Genomic DNA, 20,454 nt, shown 5'->3' with positions numbered 1-20,454 from the left:
GGCCCTCACTACCCTATTTCCCAGGGGATGTGATGTCACTGGGTCAGAGGTCACAGCGAGGAGGGGTAGGTTTGGGATGGGTCTCTGTCTCTCTCTCCACATCTCAATATGGCTCCTGTTCCCAGGAGACTGAGTAGGGGAGAGATGAAGAAGCGCTAGTCTTACCTAATCTGATTGACATATTACTTACCACACACATCCCTGCTGTAAGGGCCACTGTGGTGTTGATAGACAGACGTAATGTGTATCTTTCTCCTCTCTTGTTTGTTGCTCAACTAGCTTGCTCAATTACTTGGCATGGCAGACCCGAACCCACGGTGAGCCCTAACGACAGTGTTAGTTTCAATTACTTCTCTCCTTCATTACTTCCTATCATTACTTCCTATCCCATCCATTTTGTCTCCCTCTCTCAGTAAGTCTTCTCTCTTTCTCTCACGCACGCATGCGCGCACACACACACACACACACACACACACACACAGAGGCCTGTATTGTTCCAGTCAGGGTAACATGAGGACTCATGAGGGGCCCTTTCTCCATTGTGTTCTAAATGGAGTCCATCAGTGGCCCTTCTCTTCATCCGTTCTCTATGTGGTCACGGGCCACTGGGACCTACAAAACTGGTCAACCCAAGCCGCTGGCGGCCATATTGTTTCCTTTGTCACTGCGGTATCGTTACCCAGGCACCCACACATACAGTTCAGATGTCTTCATGGAGCTTGGCCTCACACTCTCTCTGGCTTATTTTGTTTAAAGTGACCAAATCACAACAACTCCACTGGCGTACACATGTGCAATGTTTTTTTTTTATTGTTATGGCATCGAAAAATAAAACATCAGATATAAAAAAAGCATATTGCATGAAGACAAGAGAAACGCACCCAATTGTAATGTGGAAGATAATGATAAGCAGGCTTGTTTTTCTCGTTCTCGATCTTCTCAAACCGCAAAAGCTTTGTTTTGAGTTCGGAAACCCAATCTCTCAAGGAGACTCGTCAGGATTGTCCATTCTCTCTCTCCGTTTCCTCTCTCTCTAGCCGTTGTTCTTTCCAGACCCTGCATGTCTTTCATTTGGGGCTTGGAGAGGAGAGGAGAGGAGAGGAGAAGATGGACAGTAGAGGAATGGATAAGAGAGGAGAGGTAAAAGAGGAGATGGAGAGGATCTTCCTCTAAAAGACTTCCTGTGGGGCGGGAATCCAGATCCTCTACTAACAGAGAGTAAATATATGTAACCTCACAGTGGTGACAGCTTATATCCTTGTCTGTCAACACCATCAGAAGCCTCTAGATCGAACCAGGCCTCAGCCCTCCGTGTCGTCAGGACCTTCCCATCTCCTTACTTCACTCCAAAACACTTCCTCTCCTCTGTCTCTCTCTGTGTGTGTGTGCATGTGCGTGCATATCACATCCACTCTGTTTGTCCTCCTCTCATATAAAGAGTGGTAACAACTGGGGCTGTTGTGACCGTATTACCACCACACCGACGGTCGCAGGTCATGAAGGCAGTCAAATTCCATGTGACCGTTTAGTCATGGTAATTAGGCTTCTCCAAGTTCTGATGCGGCTGATGGTCATTAGTAGCCTATCAAACTTGCTAACTGCCTGGAACTCAGCACTATATTGTCCCTCTAATCACTCTGAAATCAATGCAAATATATTCAAAATATCTAATCAAACACTTCATGAGAGCCTACGAGCTGATGTTGCGCAACATTTCAATAGGCTATGCAATTGCGCGAGAAAACAGAGTGATGGCCTCTACTGAAAATAGGAGGATCAGCTTTCTACTAGGCCTACTATATTTCTTTCTCAACTTTGCTAATACTAAGCATATTGCTTATATTTACAACAGGAATATAGCCTACCTGGCTGGCATGCAAATAAACCACGGGGAAAAGCGTCCTCCATTCGCTATTTAAGTGCATAAATTACATTTTCCCGCTGCCCCTGTTTCCATATAGGTGCATGATAATGGTCCTTTCAAAATAAAAGCCAAATGCTGCTGGGCGGCAGGTAGCCTAGTGGTTGGAGCATTGGACTAGTAACCGAAAGGTTGCTAGATCAAATCCCCGACCTGACAAGGTAAGAAAGGGATACTCAGGGAGAAGCGCTATACGGCCACTGGCTGCAAAAGTCATGGATTTTTTAAAGGGTACATTACGGCCACACAAAGGGGATGCGGCCGTGAAATTCTAGGCATTATCAAGTGCTTGTCAAATTGTGAATGAGAGACTGATGAAGTGTGTACAGCCTGCGCTTCAAATCCTCATTAGTCGCATCATGCAGCCTTACGATGTATTCAAAATCAAAATATATAGTCCAACATTTGTAGGACAACTAAAGCTACATTAATAACTCTAAATGAAACATGTAGGAGGAGAACCTATTTCTTTGTTAACCGCTCAACACAGAATAGCCGCATGTCCGCACTCCCTCAAATCGCTTGGAGAAAAGGTCATTTCTTTTTTATTCAGCTTTGTACATCTGGCATAGCCAGATCAGGACCTGACATAAGGACAACTCAGAGTATGCTATTCTGTTCCTCTGAAATACTTCTTTCGACCTGTTTAAAATAACTCATGGATTCATTGTGACGGTGTAGGCTGTATTACATGGATTTATTCGACTTTTTCAAAATGTAGATGTTCCAAAGGTCTGCATCAGTGCCTTGTAGGTTATGTGTGGAAGCCAGGAAATTCTAAATGTGTTTACGTTAATTAACGGTCAATTAACCTGAGACCTACAGTTATTTGCTTGTTAATCACCGGCTGACAAAGTTTCGTGACCGCCACAGCCCTAGTAACATCTCAACTTCAATGTAAATCGAACCAATTAGCGAAGGCTTTATGAACTGTCGATTTAAAGAGATCTAAGTGAAGGCTTTATGAACTGTCGATTTAAAGAGATCTAAGTGAAGGCTTTGAGAAGGACCATATGAAACGAGCTTTTAAGTCAGGATTTTGGGGAATTTAAGTTTTGATGCTTTGCCTTTGTGGTTTCTGTCTGTCCCATCCTATTCCCGCGTGAATCTAACTCAACACAACGCCCAGTACAGTAATCAAAACCAGGGTTAGATACGTGGAATGTAGATAAGTACAGTGTAGAGTTGATATCCTTCATTCTCTCCAGTCTGCTCCTAGATCTCCAACCTGCTGGGAAAAGGATTCCACAGACACACGCCAGGAAACGCGAACTACAGGAGAGGGGAAGAGAGCGAACGGTTGAGAAAGTAGAGGGATGACAGGTTGGATAACATTCCTGCTTTTGGGAATTTGAGGGATGTTTTATTGGCCTCCAGAGGCGCTGACTAGCCTCCGCTAGCGTTGGACCACCAAATCCATTAGCCTTGCTCCTCTGTGTTGAGCTTGCAACATAACATTGACATCTCCATAGATAGAGACTCCCTGTGTTTTAAGTGGAGGACATTTACAAGGCTCTATGTCCATTTATTTACAGATTCCAATAGAACGATACAATACAGACATACTGGGGGAAACGCCTTTGTTGCCCCGAAACGTCAACTCCAAGGTCTTCCCACAGATATGTCGACTTTCGCTTTCCTCCTTTAGACGTCGCTTTCCCAGAAAACACCAGGATTGGAGTTGACTTAGATGACCGTACTTCTGTCAACGGTCGGGAGCCCATCGTCTTTATTCCCTCGGCCCTCTCCAGTCTCCGAGGTCAAGGCCTTAGCAGCGTGGCTGATGTCTTACCTTCATAGTAAAAACACATTGGGCCATCTTCCTAATGTTATCTGGTGTCTCTCCCCCATGGATGACTGGGCACGTAGAGCAGGCAGGCTCACACACATCAGTGGTCCTGGGGGACCCATGGTAAAACAGCCTCCTCCTTCCCGTCACTGCTTTATGGCTTTACCAGGCTAGACCGAAGGATTCCATTACAAACAGGAGAGTGTGTGTGTGTGTGTGTGTGTGTGTGTGGTGTGTGGTGAGTGGTGTGTGGTGTGTGTGTGTGTGTGTGTGAGACAATGTTATTATATATATATTTTTTTTTTTTCGTCTTTCAATTTTTATTAGAAATTCAGTTTAGTTTCAATTAGTTTTCGGACCTGATTTGCTAGTTTTTTTAAATTTTAGATTTAACAAAATATTTATATAAAGGATATTTTTATATTATTTTGTTTTAGTTTTCCTGTTAGGGACAAAAAGCATGCGTGGGAGTATAGGAGCCAGTTGTGTTGTAAAGTTTTTGTCACCTCCTGCAATGGGGGGCAGTAATGTGAAAGGTGATGGGTCAGGTTAGGTTATGTTTAACTATTCCCCAGGTCGTTGCTGTAAATGAAAATATGTTCTCAGTTAACTTACCCGGTAAAATAATGGTAGAAATATTTTTTTTTCCAAATGTATATAAAGTCAATCTCAATGTGACTTTAAAATGAATACCACCGAAACTGGAGCAATGAAACTCTCACCTGTGTTTACACCAACCCAATGCTTTTCAACTTGGTTGACGGATCCATAGGTAACCGCCCGGTCCCAGCTCCATAGATCATTTTTCCTCAGAGCTGAAGATCCTAATCATGTTCTGCGCATGTGTTTCTTTACCTATACTTTAAACACACATTTTCGTGGTCTGTCTGTCAATCATGAATGATAATTCTTCAAGTTTTACTGGTGAAACGTACATGCGGCATCTGCATACCAACCGTTTGACCTGAATCATCATGAATCATTGGGATATGCATTTAGATTAGGTCTTCTTGTGTAATACAGTGTTGCTTTTCAAGTAGCCTACAGTGTCGTTTTTCAAGTAGCCTACAGTGTTGTTTTTCAAGTAGCCTACAGTGTTGTTTTTCAAGTAGCCTACAGGGTTGTTTTTCAAGTAGCCTACAGTGTTTACAGTAACGTTATATACAGTGCATTCAGGAAAGTATTCAGTCCCATTCACTTTTTCCACATTTTGTTACGTTACAGCCTTATTCTAAAATGGATTAAATTGAACATTATCCTCATCGATCCACATATCATAAACCATAATGACAATGCGAAAACAGGCTTTTTGAAATTGTATTTCATAGTTTTGATGTCTTCTCTATCAGGCTGGTCAAGGCTCACATCAACACCATCATCCCAGACACCCTGGACCAACTGAAATTTGCATACCGCCACAACAGATCCACAGATGACGCAATCTCTATAGCACTCTACACTGTCCTCCCCCACTTGGACAAGAGGAACACCTACATGAGAATGCTGTTCATTGACTATAGCTCAGTGTTCAACACCATAGTGCACGCCCCCATCCACATCAATGGGGCTGTAGTGGAGCGGTTCAAGACCTTCAAGTTCCTCGGTGTCCACATCACTAACTAAGGAATTAACATGGTTTTACGAGGGTATGTTTGGCAGCATGAGTGAAGGATGCTTCGTTGCGAAATAGGAAGCCGATTCTAAATTTAATTTTGGATTGGAGATGCTTAATGTCTGGAAGGAGAGTTTACAGTCTAGCCAGACACCTAGTTATTTGTAATTGTCCACATATTCTAAGTCAGAACCGTCCAGAGTAGTGATGCTGGACAGGCGGGCAGGTGCGGGCAGGGATCGGTTGAGGAGCATGTATTTAGTTTTACTTGCATTTAAGAGCAGTTGGAGGCCACGGAAGGAGAGTTGTATGGCATTGAAGCTCGTCTGGAGGTTAGTTAACACAGTGTCCAAAGAAGGGCCAGAAGTATACAGAATGGTGTCGTCTGCGTAGAGGTGGATCAGAGACTCACCAGCAGCAAGAGCGACCTCATTGATGTATACAGAGAAGAGAGTCGGCCCGAGAATTTAACCCTGTGGCACCCCCATAGACACTACCAGAGGTCCGGACAACAGGCCCTCCGATTTGACACACTGAACTCTGTCTGAGAAGTAGTTGGTGACCCAGGCGAGGCAGTCATTTGAGAAACCAAGGCTGTTGAGTCTGCCGATAAGAATGTGGTGAATAACAGAGTCGAACGCCTTGGCCAGGTCGATGAAAATGGCTGCACAGTATTGTCTTTTATCGATGGCGATTATGATATCGTTTAGAACCTTGAGCGTGGCTGAGGTGCACCCATGACCAGCTCTGAAACCAGATTGCAAAGCGGAGAAGGTACCGTGGGATTTGAAATGGTCGGTGATCTGTTTGTTAACTTGGCTTTCGATGACCTTGGAAAGGCAGGGAAGGATAGATATAGGTCTGTAACAGTTTGAGTCTAGAGTGTCTCCCCCTTAGAAGAGAGGGATTACCGCGGCAGATTTCCAATCTTTGGGGATCTCAGATGATACGAAAGAGAGGTTGAACAGGCTAGTAATAGGGGTTGCAACAATTGCGGCGGATCATTTTAGAAATAGATGGTCCAGATTGTCTAGCCCAGCTGATTTGTAGGGGTCCAGATTTTGTAACTCTTTCAGAACATCAGTTATCTGGATTTGGGTTAAGGAGAAATGGGGGAGGTTTAGGCAAGTTGCTGTTGGGGTTGCAGGGTTGTTGACCGGGATAGGGGTAGCCAGGTGGAAAGCATGGCCAGCTGTAGAAAAATGCTTGTTGAAATTCTCAATTATCGTGGATTTATCGGTGGTGACAGTGTTTCCTAGCCTCAGTGCAGTGGGCAGCTGGGAGGAAGTGCTCTTATTCTCCATGGACTTTACAGTGTCCCAGAACTTTTTTGAGTTTGTGCTACAGGATGCAAATGTCTTGAAAAAGCTAGCCTTTGCTTTCCTAACTGCCTGTGTATATAGATTCCTAACTTCCCTGAAAAGTTGCATTTCGCGGGGGCTATTCGATGCTAATGCAGTACACCACAAGATGTTTGTGTGCTGGTCAATGGCAGCCAGGTCTGGAGTGAACCAAGGGCTATATCTGTTCCTGGATCTACATTTTTTTTGAATGGGACCTTTAGCTGTCGGGACCTTTAGCTGTCGGAACCTTTAGCTGTCGGGACCTTTAGCTGTCGGGACCTTTAGCTGTCGGGACCTTTAGCTGTCGGGACGAGGGGTCCAGAAAAGTTGAATCCGCAGCCAATCCGTTTTAACTTTAGTAGTACATGTAAGAAGATTCACGTTAGCTAGCTTACCATTTTCCCCCCTGTTAGCTAGTGATAGGGATGCACAAGCTAGGCTTATTTGAAACATCGGCATCTCCTGGACACATTTACCCTCCAGATTCAGTATCTTGAAAACACCATTGAAACCCATATTACATTTTTTGACCAAAGTTTAGAAGAAACTGAACATAATTCATGATGGTTTTTATTTTTATTTGGAGTCAAAGATAATAGTTTCAGTCTAGTTTTAATTTCTTTAAAGGATTGTTCATTATTTCATTTCAGTTTACTAGATCGTGTTTTTGTTTTCGTTTACTATAATAACCTTGGTGTGTGGCGTACGAGCGTGTGTGTGTACGCAAGAAAGTAAAACAAAGAACATGTGAGTGAACCAATGTTTGCTTTTGTTTCTGTGTGTTTTCTATGTGTGTGTGTGTGTGTGTCCATGTCAAGTCGTGTGTGTTCGTGTGTGTGTGGTAGACTCTGCGGGGTTCTAGCCTATAGTTATAACTGCTCTCTCTCTCTCGCTCTCAGACAGAACCCATGATGTAAGCGTAGCCTAGGCAAACACAGTCAGTTTAACGGAAAAGCCCTTCCTGTAATTAGCCATTATAAACTACTACTACAGATGTGCCCCTTTCACAGTGTGGTGTTAGTTTGGATGTTCAGAAAGGCCTGAACATCCACACTGTTTATCCAAATAGCAACCACACTCACTGGGACTAGCTGCCTTCCCATTCTGTGATGGACTCAGCCTCCCACCATGCACACACGGGATACGTTCCAAATAGCACCCTATCCTTTACATAGTGCACTACTTTTGACTAGAGCCTATACGGGAATAGGGTGCCATTTGGAACGCCACACAGACAGCAACCGCCTTCAGAGAAAAGCAGATGATGGGGGTTAGTGGACTTTGGAAGAGACGTCTTCTACCAAGCATTTTTGTTTGAATGTTTTGGACCGGGCTTTTTAACCTAAAGCCTTTTGGAGCAGAGTTTCTGGGCGAGGGATGTTGGTTGAGGTCTTTTGGACGGGCCAGGGTTGTAATTTGTCGCCGGGTCAGGATATAGAGCAGGACTCGGAGGAAGCAGGGTTGTCTACTCTTCCTTGTCATTTAGCCATCTCAGTGCGGCCACGTTGTCCCCGGCGACACACACACACACCATGGCTCTGGATACACTCCCGACGACACACTCGAACCTCAGCCAAAGGAATCCTCTATTTCTCTCTCTCTTGCACTCTTTCTGAGTGTGTGTGTGTATCCACATTCTCAAGGGGGAAGTTGTACATTAGACTAAAGCAGTATGGAAAAGCCTTTATTAATCTCATAAATGTAATGTTATTGTATTTCCCATTGAAACCCATCTTGGAGCAGAGCCCAGTTTTTGTGTGTCCGTGTGTGTGTGTGTGAGAGAGAGAGAGAGCATGTGTGTGTGTGTCAATTTCTGGATAGCCCATTCTGAGTTAATAAATGGGGGGGGGGGGGGGGTTAAAGGTCAGGCTAGAGAGGTGACCTTGGCCTCTGAGACACTTAACACTCTCCTCAGAAAGTGACCCATTGACCCCTGACTCACACCCCGCCACGCTCGGCCACTCACCCCAGCCCAGACACCGATAGGGTTACCCTCAGTTTTTGTGTGTGTATGTATGTGTGTGCGTGATTCTGGAATTGAATGAGTTAGCATTAGGGCATTTGCCACACTCAGCCATAATGATCTAGGGTGGTTAATGTGGTTTGAAGCAGGAGGATGTAGAGAGGGAGCTTATTGTGAGAATATGATAATAGTTATGTCATACGCCCTTCTATGGTCTCCAACTGGCTTGGCTTCAGTCACATGACTAAATGAGCTCATAGTGTGAAAATGGCCTTGTTTCTGTGTGTGTGAAAATGGCTGTGTGTGTGTGTGTGTGTGTGTGTGTGTGTGAGTGTCCTATCTTTGTGAGTGTGGCCCATGTGTGTGGACACTGATGGAAACAATGAAGTTGCTAATGCCTACTTGGACATTAACCTTCACAGATGCACTCTGACACACACACACACACACACACACACACACACACACACACACACACACACACACACACACACACACACACATGCTTGTTATAGTTTCCCCACTCTTCATGTGTTTCGTATTAAAGCCCATGATGATATCCTTTTCCCATAAACAGGAATAAAGCCCAACGGCCGACTCTTTAAATCTTTATACAGTTCACATCTCTTCTCTGGGAAGGACTGAGACATCAAGCTTTATCAGCTGACACTGGACACTTAGATAAATGTTGTTAGAGCAGGACTGAATCTCTTCTCTCTGTTCCACTTAGAGCTGCTGGCACAATTACCGTAGTACTGTGTAACCAACATTTATGGATAAAAACGTCCTGAAATTATTTTTGGGTGTTTGTGTGTGTGGAACGAACAGCTGACTAAAGACAGGACACCCGAGCATTCTTGAGGTTGAGTCCGTTTCTGCGGTAACATGGAATCTTAACAAACTTTGTTGCTCCTCCCTGAAACGAGCAAGGTGTTGTAGCAAACAAGTCGCCGGTCGCCTAGGCAACGCCGTCCTCCCTGTAGCAGCAGCACACATAGGGTGCGTTTGTAAATTTGCTCTGGCTATCTACTCCGATTTCAGAGCACTCTCGCCTGAGTGTGCCAGAGGGCAGAGTAACTGATGAATTTATGAACGCTCAACACCGGTTGAATATGGTGTGTCAATAAACATTGGCAAAAAGGCATCATTAAATTGCTTCCATCAGCACAGTTACATTCACCAAAATGTCCTTGAGTGGCCTAGCCAGTGCTCGGAGTTGAACCCGATCGAACATCTCTGGAGAGACCTGAAAATAGCTGTGCAGCGATGCTCCCCGTCCAACCTGACAGAGCTTGAGAGGATCTGCAGAGAAGAATGGGAGAAACTCCCCAAATACAGATGTGCCAAGCTTGTAGCGTCATACCCAAGAAGACTTGAGGCTGTAAACGCTGCCAAAGGTGCTTCAACAAAGTACTGCGTAAAGGGTCTGAATACTTATGTAAATGTGATATTTCAGATTTGAATTGTTGATAAATTTGCCGAAAATTCACAAAAAAAAACAGTTTTTGCTTTGTCATTATGGGGAGATGTGTTTTTCGTACATTTTACAATACGGCTGCAACGTAACAAAATGTGGGCCTGAATACATTCGAGACTCATCAATGAGAGTTGAGTGATACAGAATAAACGTGCAATTCAGCTGACAAATGCATTTCGTAATTGGTTCCAGGCTGTCAGTCCATCTGTGCGTCTGCCTGTCTGTGCGACAGCTGACGATGGGCCTACGCAGATTTGAAGACACTAGTGGGTCTGTCGTTACAAAGTTGTTTTGATGCGGCTAGCTTGAGTTTCTGAATGAAATGGGACTGAGAATATTTTCCTAGTGCAACACTTGCTAGTTGGACCATATTTCTGACTTCTTAGCACGATCAGCATGCTGGACACTATGCTGGACGCGCTGTCTACTGGTGAAGCAAGCTAGCTAGCTAATTTAGCTGGTTAGCAAACAGAAAGATCCACACATGATTGCTTGCAAATGTGCATAGCCTACCAGTGGGTGATTAGCCTACAGCCAAATAACGCTCATGCACTTGCAAACTTTGCTGGAGTTGCTAGGCCGCTAATTGTTTTCCTCTTGGATGTGCAAATTTTTGATGGCAAATGTATTCAACACTATATTTGCTGAGGGTCACTTTTGCAGGCAACTGCTTGCTCTGCAAACACTTGCACTGCAGTAGACAGCCTATATTGTTGACCTTGCCTATGTAGAATTAGAATGAACTGCTATTACGGTGACCACGGTCATTTGGCTGGTCAATTACCACCATCCAGCATTCCATGACCCAAGTTCCGCTGTGAAGAGATGTGCAGAGGGAGAGAGAGAGAAGTGTTTGTGCCACATGCGTATGAAGTGTAATGCATGCTGTGCTGACCTCTAGTGGCCATTCTGTGAACTGTAATGTACATTCATTCTCTCTTATCTATTTCTCTCTCCCACTTTCTACCTTTCTCTCTCTCTCTCCCTCTCTCTCTAACAGGGATGATTTTGATGAAGAGGGGTTTTGCCAGCCGTACAGGGGCGTAGCTTGTTCTCGCTTCATAGGGAACCGCAGCATCTTCGTCGACTCCCTGCAGATGCAGGGCGAGATCGAGACCCAGATCACAGGTACGCTATCTGCCTGTGTGTGATGTGTGTGTGTGTGTGTGTGTGTGTGCATTTCCCGTATCCGTCTGTCCCATGTGGGTGTATTGTGAGTGAAATCAGTGTACAGGGATAAGGGTCATGGTCCAGATTTGGTCCTTTGTGTAAACCAACCAGACACTCATCCTTTCCAGCTCCAATCTGACCCAGGTTGAGTCAGTGTCAGCTAGGATGATGAGAGGATATCTGATAGAAGGATAAGAGTTCAGGATGCTAACGTCACAGTATGGTACACACGCAGTCTACGCTTTGTTTCTGGGTATCCCAAGTATAGTTCATCAGACATGTCTGAACATCACTCTGTGTGTGTGTGTGTGTGTGTGTGAGATTGAGAGAGCATTCATACGTGTGTGTATGTGTGTGTGTGTGTGTGTAAGAAATTGAGAGAGCATTCATACGTGTGTGTGTGTGTGTGTGAGAGATTGAGAGAGCATTCATACGTGTGTGTGTGTGTGCGTGTGTGTGTGTGTGTGCGCGTGCGTGCTGGCTCTGTTTATTTTCCTGGTGACATTATGTGTCCGTTCATAGTCGAGTGTGTCGGAGCTGCCTGCCACTGTCTGTGGTGGTCAGTCCCAACCCAGAGACGGTGTGGAGTATGTAGCTGCTATACTTTCCCTGTAAACCACAGTCTGTACAGGCCCCTGTAAATACAGACAGACAAGCTGCTGTCCTAAACTGCGATTGCACTCTAGAGCAAATATACACACTACAGGACCAGACATGAACTGTGAGTTATTTGTGTCTGACTGGACGGGGAAAATGTCCCCCAAAAGTTTGGATGTAGGCAATCCCCACAAAGGTTACGACTGTCCCATATGACACTTGATTTGGATCGTACTTGATCTCGGTCATACTTGATCTCGGTGGAGAAATACAAGTTCGATAAATTGCTATAGGGCTATAGCTATAGTTGTATGTATACCTAAACTTCAGACTTCTTATGCCCTTACGCATGGCCGCTTTCCCCACCCAGCCGCCTTCACTATGATCGGAACGTCCAGCCACCTGTCGGACCGCTGCTCCCAGTTCGCCATCCCGTCTCTGTGCCACTTTGCCTTCCCGACATGTGACCGCAGCTCTGGGACAGACAAGCCCAGGGACCTGTGTAAGGTAATTGTCTATGTAGCTTTGTCACACTGACTGAAGACAGTCAGTGTGACACAATATAAAGCTGGATATGTTTCGACTTGCTAGCATTGACAAGTGGACACACTATACCATTTAGTAAGTGAGAAATATCTGTATTTAGGTTAGTAGTAGCGGTCACCCTCTGGAGTGGCCTAGCACGTGTTACAACGTTGTGTTGCTTCTACTGCAATCTTTGTGTCAGTCTCAAACCCTCTCCCCCTTCTCTCCCTGTCCGCAAGGATGAATGCGAGATCCTGGAGAATGACCTGTGTAAGACCGAGTACATCATCGCCCGTTCCAACCCCATCATCCTGAAGAGACTGAAGCTGCCGAACTGTGAGGACCTGGCAGCACACGACAGCCCAGAGGCTGCGATCTGTATGAGGATAGGAATCCCCATGGCCGAGCCCATCAACAAGAGTAAGACATTCTATATTGTAAACTGTGCTTCCAGTATCAATAGTCTGTACGTGGCCCATAAAGAAGAGTCTCTGTTGTTATCTTAAATCCGCTTTTATAGCTAACCCATTGGCATCCACATACTGTCGTCCACTACCAACAGTATTGCTAGGCAACAGCAAATCCTAATCGAACATACTGTACAGTATCAGCAACAATAAACAACAACAACAAAAAATAATATCCTTCATTCCGACACGTCTTTGCGCTCTACAATTTGGTCTAACACACACACTTGTTTTCTGTCCCCCGTACTTCAACCAGACCACAAGTGTTTCAACAGCAGTGGTTCAGCCTACCGTGGGACGGTCAGTAAGACCAAGTCGGGTCGTCAGTGTCAGCCCTGGAACTCTCAGTACCCTCACAGCCACACCTACCTGGCGTTGCGCTACCCAGAGCTCAGCGGAGGCCACTCTTACTGCCGTAACCCCGGCAACACGCAGGAGGGACCATGGTGTTTCACCCTGGACGAGGGAGTCCGTATGGAGCTGTGCGACATCCCCGCCTGCGGTGAGACATAAGGCGACATAGGGGGTTATAAACTCATTGATGTCTTTTGCTGTTTGGTTATTATTGGGAGCCAATGCTGCAACCTATCAAAAAGACACATTAGTTGTTATTTTTTTGATCTTTGTATGTTATGGGTGTTTTAACACTAAATCACAGCGCCACATTGTTTTTGCAGTGTACAGTGTGCTGTTTGGGTTAGAAAGAGAAGCGTCGGGGCAGTAAACATAGAGTTCGAACATTAACCCTGTGTTATCTATGTCCCATGAAGATTATAAGGAGAACCGTGGGGGCAGTAACATGGAGATTCTTTACATCCTGGTCCCGAGCGTAGCCATCCCTCTGGCCATTGCCCTCTTCTTCTTCATCTGTGTGTGTCGTAACAACCAGAAGGCTGCCCGACCCCCGGCGCCCAGACAGCCCAAACCTGTCAGAGGACAGAATGTAGAGATGTCCATGCTCACCAACTACAAACCCAAGGTACAACATTTAGCTGGCACCATCTCTAGTCCCATACTCCTCACCCTCTTATAGTCCACTCAGTCCACACACACACAGCTCACACTATGTGCATTCTCCAAAACAGAACACACACAGCATGTGCACACTCACTCTCACACTCTTCCTCTCTTCCTCTCTCTCTCACACACTCACTCACTCACTCACTCACTCACTCACTCACTCACTCACTCACTCACAAACAGAATGTTCTCGGTCCCCCACACACACTGGTCCCAGTGGGCCTGAACTCTGTTGGCCCAGCCAGAGACCCAGAGACCCAGACTCAAGTCTCTCTCTCCTGGTGGTGATAGGGCTAGGGTTAGAGGAGTCAGGGCCATGACACCTACATATCTCGGCTAAATAGGTTTTATGGGTAAAGGCCTGCTGAGTGGCACCCTGTTTACAACACTACATGTGAGTGGGAGAATGTCACTAAGACTCAATGTTGGAGGTGTAGAATGAGTGAAAAGCACAGAATCCAGTCTATGAGGCAGAGTTATGTGTTGTGGATGTTAAAGTGAGGCAGAGTGGGTAGGATCTCTCATCCTCTAGTGGTCAATGACATCCTTTCCTCCCTCCCGCTCCTCTTCCCGTTTTTGTGATAGCAAATTGGCAGTTATCAAATCAAATCAAATCAAATGTATTTATATAGCCCTTCGTACATCAGCTGATATCTCAAAGTGCTGTACAGAAACCCAGGCTAAAACCCCAAACAGCAAGCAATGCAGGTGTAGAAGCACGGTGGCTAGGAAAAACTCCCTAGAAAGGCCAAAACCTAGCAAGAAACCTAGAGAGGAACCAGGCTATGTGGGGTGGCCAGTCCTCTTCTGGCTGTGCTGGGTGGAGATTATAACAGAACATGGCCAAGATGTTCAAATGTTCATAAATGACCAGCATGGTCGAATAATAATAAGGCAGAACAGTTTAAACTGGAGCAGCAGCACGGTCAGGTGGACTGGGGACAGCAAGGAGTCATCATGTCAGGTATTCCTGGGGCATGGTCCTAGGGCTCAGGTCCTCCGAGGGAGAGAAAGAAAGAGAGAATTAGAGAGAGCATATGTGGGATGGCCAGTCCTCTTTTGGCTGTGCCGGGAGGAGATTATAACAGAACATGGCCAAGATGTTCAAATGTTCATAAATGACCAGCATGGTCGAATAATAATAAGGAAGAACAGTTGAAACTGGAGCAGCAGCACGGCCAGGTGAACTGGGGACAGCAAGGAGTCATCATGTCAGGTAGTCCTGGGGCATGGTCCTAGGGCTCAGGTCCTCAGAGAGAGAGAAAGAAGGAGAGAATTAGAGAACGCACACTTAGATTCACACAGGACACCGAATAGGACAGGAGAAGTACTCCAGATATAACAAACTGACCCTAGCCCCCCGACACATAAACTACTGCAGCATAAATACTGGAGGCTGAGACAGGATGGGTCAGGAGACATTGTGGCCCCATCCGAGGACACCCCGGACAGGGCCAAACAGGAAGGATATAACCCCACCCACTTTGCCAAAGCACAGCCCCCACACCACTAGAGGGATATCTTCAACCACCAACTTACCATCCTGAGACAAGGCTGAGTATAGCCCACAAAGACCTCCGCCACGGCACAACCCAAGGGGAGGGGGGGGGGGCGCCAACCCAGACAGGATGACCACATCAGTGAATCAACCCACTCAGGTGACGCACCCCCTCCAGGGACGGCATGAGAGAGCCCCAGTAAGCCAGTGACTCAGCCCCTGTAATAGGGTTAGAGGCAGAGAATCCAAGTGGAAAGAGGGGAACCAGCCAGGCAGAGACAGCAAGGGCGGTTCGTTGCTCCAGAGCCTTTCCGTTCACCTTCACACTCCTGGGCCAGACTACACTCAATCATATGACCCACTGAAGAGATGAGTCTTCAGTAGAGACTTAAAGGTTGAGACCGAGTTTGCGTCTCTGACATGGGTAGGCAGACCGTTCCATAAAAATGGAGCTCTATAGGAGAAAGCCCTGCCTCCAGCTGTTTGCTTAGAAATTCTAGGGACAATTAGGAGGCCTGCGTCTTGTGACCGTAGCGTACGTGTAGGTATGTACGGCAGGACCAAATCAGAGAGATAGGTAGGAGCAAGCCCATGTAATGGGCTGTAGGTTAGCAGTAAAACCTTGAAATCAGCCTTTGCTTTGACAGGAAGCCAGTGTAGAGAGGCTAGCACTGGAGTAATATGATCACATTTTTGGGTTCTAGTCAGGATTCTAGCAGCCGTATTTAGCACTAACTGAAGTTTATTTAGTGCTTTATCCGGGTAGCCGGAAAGTAGAGCATTGCAGTAGTCTGACCTAGAAGTGACAAAAGCATGGATACATTTTTCTGCATCATTTTTGGACAAAGTTTCTGATTTTTGCAATGTTACGTAGATGGAAAAAAAGCTGTGTAATGGTCTTGATATGTTATTGTCCCATCGCTGCAACTTCCCTACGGACGAGAGAGAGAGAGATGCATCCTCGGAAACATGACCCTGCCAAGCCGCACGGCTCACTTAACCCGGAAGCCAGCTGCACCAATTTGTCAGAGGAAACACCTTCCAGCTGGCAACAGAAGTCAGCTTGCAGGCGTCCGGCCCGCCACAGCGAGTTGCTAGAGCGCGACGGGACAAGGAAATCCCGACCGACCAAACCCTCCCCTAATCCAGACAACGCTGGGTCAATTGTGCGCCGCCTCATGGGTCTCCCGGTCCACGGCCGAGTGTGACACAGCCTGGGATCGAACCCGGGTCTGTAGTGCCGCCTCAAGCACTGCGATGCAGTTCCTTAGACCGCTGCACCACTCGGGAGGCCCTCTTCTTTGTTTTAGGGAGTTTGTATTTGTTTTTTGTAAGCAGCGCTGGTGGAGTCAGTTTACCGTCTGTATCTCAGATCAGGTTAGTAGGGCCTCTTCCAGTGGAGACAACATATGTGGAGACAATCTCCCCAAGCCCAGATCCAGGAACCAGTCACCCCACCCCAGCATCACCCCAGCATCACTGCACCAGCATTATTGTTTCTGCTGCCTCCCTGCATTCCTCCAACTACACGGCAGCAGCAACAGCCCCCATACTGCTCACACACACACACACACACACACACACACACACAAACAGCCCTCTCACCCAAGCCTGCTCCGGCCCAGCCCAGTTCAAAGACACAGGGTTCGGGCCAGTGTTTTGACTCCCTCTGAAGTATGCTATTATGACTCCCGAAGACAAACACTGCAGAAGTATGGAAAAGCTCTATGGTGTGTGTGTGCGTGTGTGTGTGTCTCACCAACAACACGCATGCGTAAACATCCTCGTGTGAAGGGGAAGCTGGTTGGATGTTGACGACGATGAGTTTTCCTGTGCACCATATACGGCAGATATTGTTGTTGTTGGGGGGAGGTGCTCATTGTGGCAGTGGGCTGCTCATTGGACGGCTACACGGAGCAGGCCTTTGCCAAGAAGCTGCTTAAGTACCATCCGCTCGTGGCACGCTCGGACAGCCTGGGGTGGAGGGGCAAGCTGGTGGCGCTGTTAGACGGCAGTCTTGGCCACGTACACAGCCTTGCGGTGCGTGGCCTCCAGATTGCGGGCCTGACAAAAAAACTAGGGCAAAAGCAATTGGCTAGGTACTGCTCTGTTTTCAGCTGTCGTGGGCAGCCTGGCCGTTTGGAGAAGGAAGTGCTTTCTGTACCCTTTACAGTGCAATACAAACAGGGACTTTTGAAATGTTGGGATCCTTTATTTTGTTGTCAATTTGATTGGTGGATTCAAATTAAGTATTTCATGCGTGTGTGCGTGCATATTTTTATTGCGTGCGTGCGGACGTGAGTGCACTTTTGTGTGCATGTGTGTGTGTGTTTACCTACGTGTGTGTGACCCCGTTCATGCCAGAGCCTAAGATCTCTATCAGAGCTCAGCAGGATGAGGAATGTTCAGCTGCAGCTCCTTCTCTCTCTCTTTCTCTCGACTTCTCACTGGGGTTCTTTGTGATGTTTGACAGCAGTATCAGTGTTTTGACAGCTATGTATTGCATACTTCATATTCTTCTGCGGATCATACTACAGTCAGCCCAACATTCTTTCTATGTTCATATCTGTCTCCAACCTGTTCAGCAGATTATCCTGGCTGTGTTATGGTGTAAACTGATGCTGTTCGACATACGTCCACAGTGTTATTGCCCCGTCCACGCTACAGCTGTGGGCTGGCTCGGTGTATTAGACAGTGCTGCGTTGTGGTCCCCGTCCACGCTACAGCTGTGGGCTGGCTCGGTGTATTAGACAGTGCTGTGTTGTGGTCCCCGTCCACGCTACAGCTGTGGGCTGGCTCGGTGTATTAGACAGTGCTGTGTTGTGGTCCCCGTCCACGCTACAGCTGTGGGCTGGCTCTGTGTATTAGACAGTGCTGCGTTGTGGTCCCCGTCCACGCTACAGCTGTGGGCTGGCTCGGTGTATTAGACAGTGCTGTGTTGTGGTCCCCGTCCACGCTACAGCTGTGGGCTGGCTCGGTGTATTAGACAGTGCTGTGTTGTGGTCCCCGTCCATGCTACAGCTGTGGGCTGGCTCGGTGTATTAGACAGTGCTGTGTTGTGGTTCCCGTCCATGCTACAGCTGTGGGCTGGCTCGGTGTATTAGACAGTGCTGTGTTGTGGTCCCCGTCCATGCTACAGCTGTGGGCTGGCTCGGTGTATTAGACAGTGCTGTGTTGTGGTCCCCGTCCATGCTACAGCTGTGGGCTGGCTCGGTGTATTAGACAGTGCTGTGTTGTGGTCCCCGTCCATGCTACAGCTGTGGGCTGGCTCGGTGTATTAGACAGTGCTGTGTTGTGGTCCCCGTCCATGCTACAGCTGTGGGCTGGCTCGGTGTATTAGACAGTGCTGTGTTGTGGTCCCCGTCACACACGCAAGTAAACACGCGCACGCATACACGCATTCCTGTCCCGAGGCAGACTGTGTTCTTTTGTCACAGTACGAAAAACATCTGCCCCACTGCTCATGTCCTCCTCCTCAGTGTCACCGTAAGCCATCGGGCCTTGTTCCAGGGTCACCCGGGGAGTCGTTGTTCGGGGCGGTGGCGCAGCGCGGCCCCTGCGTTTTTTTCGCTCCAGGGATGAGCCTGGTTTGTCCGCGGGAGGGAGTAACCCAAACCAAAAACATCTGTCCCCCTTTTCATCATAACAGTAACATCCCCTATTCACCATTCCACTGCTAACCAGCCCCCTCCCCCAAACACTCCTCCCCTTCCCCTTCCCCAGCAGAACCCCCCCTTCCCCCCAGCTGACTGTGGCCTCTGTCAGGAATTTAATTTCTTATTTGGGAGTTCCTGGAATCTCTCATCGCCTCCTCTCTTCACCTTTTATCTCTTTCTGTCCTGACTGAGCTGTGAGCCCCCCTGTAACCCCCCCCCCCTCCTCCTCCCTGTAAGATCACCTGGACAGCTCAGAGATATGAGACTGTAGGACAGGAGAGGCTATCTGAAGGCTGTTGGGATGACAAGACAATATGAAAGGTTATGGAACATAAAACGTCAAAGACTATGTTGAATTAGAAAGATAAAATGGTGAAGTCCCCTTTACTGTAGTGCATCTGACTCATGATTGAAGATGAACAAGGCTTGGGGTCAATTCCATTTCAATTCCATTCAATCCAGGAAGTACACTGCAATGCCAATTCTCTTCAATGTTTTTCAATCAGGAAAATGTGGAATTGGAATTTGGTTTACTTTCTGAATTGACTGGAATAGATATGGAATTTGACCTTGATTTCCAACATGTGATGTGAAGATTGTGGAGTTTGGTCCTTACATATTTGTTTGAGAGAGGGGGATTGTCAGTTTTCTGCATTCAAATTCATAACCATGCAACTGGCTGGCCCTCTTGGCTTCCCCTCTGTTTCTCATGGTTCAGTCCCCAGCTGGATAGATAATTACACAAGTCTGTCATCCCTTAAACCAAACGTTTACCTTCTTCTGTTATTACTGGGCCACTTCATTCCACTTTAATAATTCTGGAGAAAATTAATTACCTGCAAATTCTCAAATCGGCACTAACCTGTCAGTTTATTGTTGTTTATGTTGGTAGTGTGTTGCCAGATTCTTGGCTGGAGTGTTGGTGCGCTTATGTATTTTGTGTCTGGGGTTTAAGGGATTTATTGACGATTTGAGCTGAAGAAAGGAGATAATGGATACAGTACGAGAATAATCAGTAATTATGACGTCCCTAGGCGATAACACACGTGTGTACGTGCACACACACACACACACACACACACACACAGTTATATCAGGCACTTTGCCTACCTACAATTATAACTAGCAGCAATTGTAAGCTGTTAAATTTTGATGCCGGTCCGTACAAACCCATACTGAGATAATTATGGGTGTTGAGTATGTACTCATGAGTGTTGAGTATGTTGAGCTGAATTGAAATTTCAGCACTTAATTAATATGCTGACCAGACCAGCGGCGTTCGCCATCGCCGTCTGGTGTGGATGGACAAAATGCGCGCGCATGTTGATTTTGTCCATCCACGCCAGACGTGATCAGGACACGCAGGTTGAAATATCAAAACGAACTCTGAGCCAACTGTATTCGTTTGTGGACAGG

General features: G+C 46.7%; 1 protein-coding gene across 1 annotated transcript in view; it reads left to right on the top strand.

Annotated features, from left to right (window-relative positions):
• Positions 1-20,454, top strand: part of LOC110521804 (inactive tyrosine-protein kinase transmembrane receptor ROR1) — a 196,080-nt gene that overhangs the window by 165,405 nt on the left and 10,221 nt on the right. Inside the window, exons 5-9 of the mRNA XM_021599678.2 lie at positions 11,106-11,233; positions 12,243-12,379; positions 12,637-12,817; positions 13,121-13,366; positions 13,635-13,843. Coding sequence (XP_021455353.1) covers positions 11,106-11,233; positions 12,243-12,379; positions 12,637-12,817; positions 13,121-13,366; positions 13,635-13,843 — 901 coding nt within the window. The remainder of the gene's footprint in view (positions 1-11,105; positions 11,234-12,242; positions 12,380-12,636; positions 12,818-13,120; positions 13,367-13,634; positions 13,844-20,454) is intronic.

This window comes from Oncorhynchus mykiss, chromosome 30 (assembly GCF_013265735.2).
Source record: "Oncorhynchus mykiss isolate Arlee chromosome 30, USDA_OmykA_1.1, whole genome shotgun sequence".
Taxonomy (NCBI): domain Eukaryota; kingdom Metazoa; phylum Chordata; class Actinopteri; order Salmoniformes; family Salmonidae; genus Oncorhynchus; species Oncorhynchus mykiss.
The sequence above is the reverse complement of the archived record's forward strand: the minus strand, read 5'-3'. Positions and strand labels throughout refer to the sequence as shown.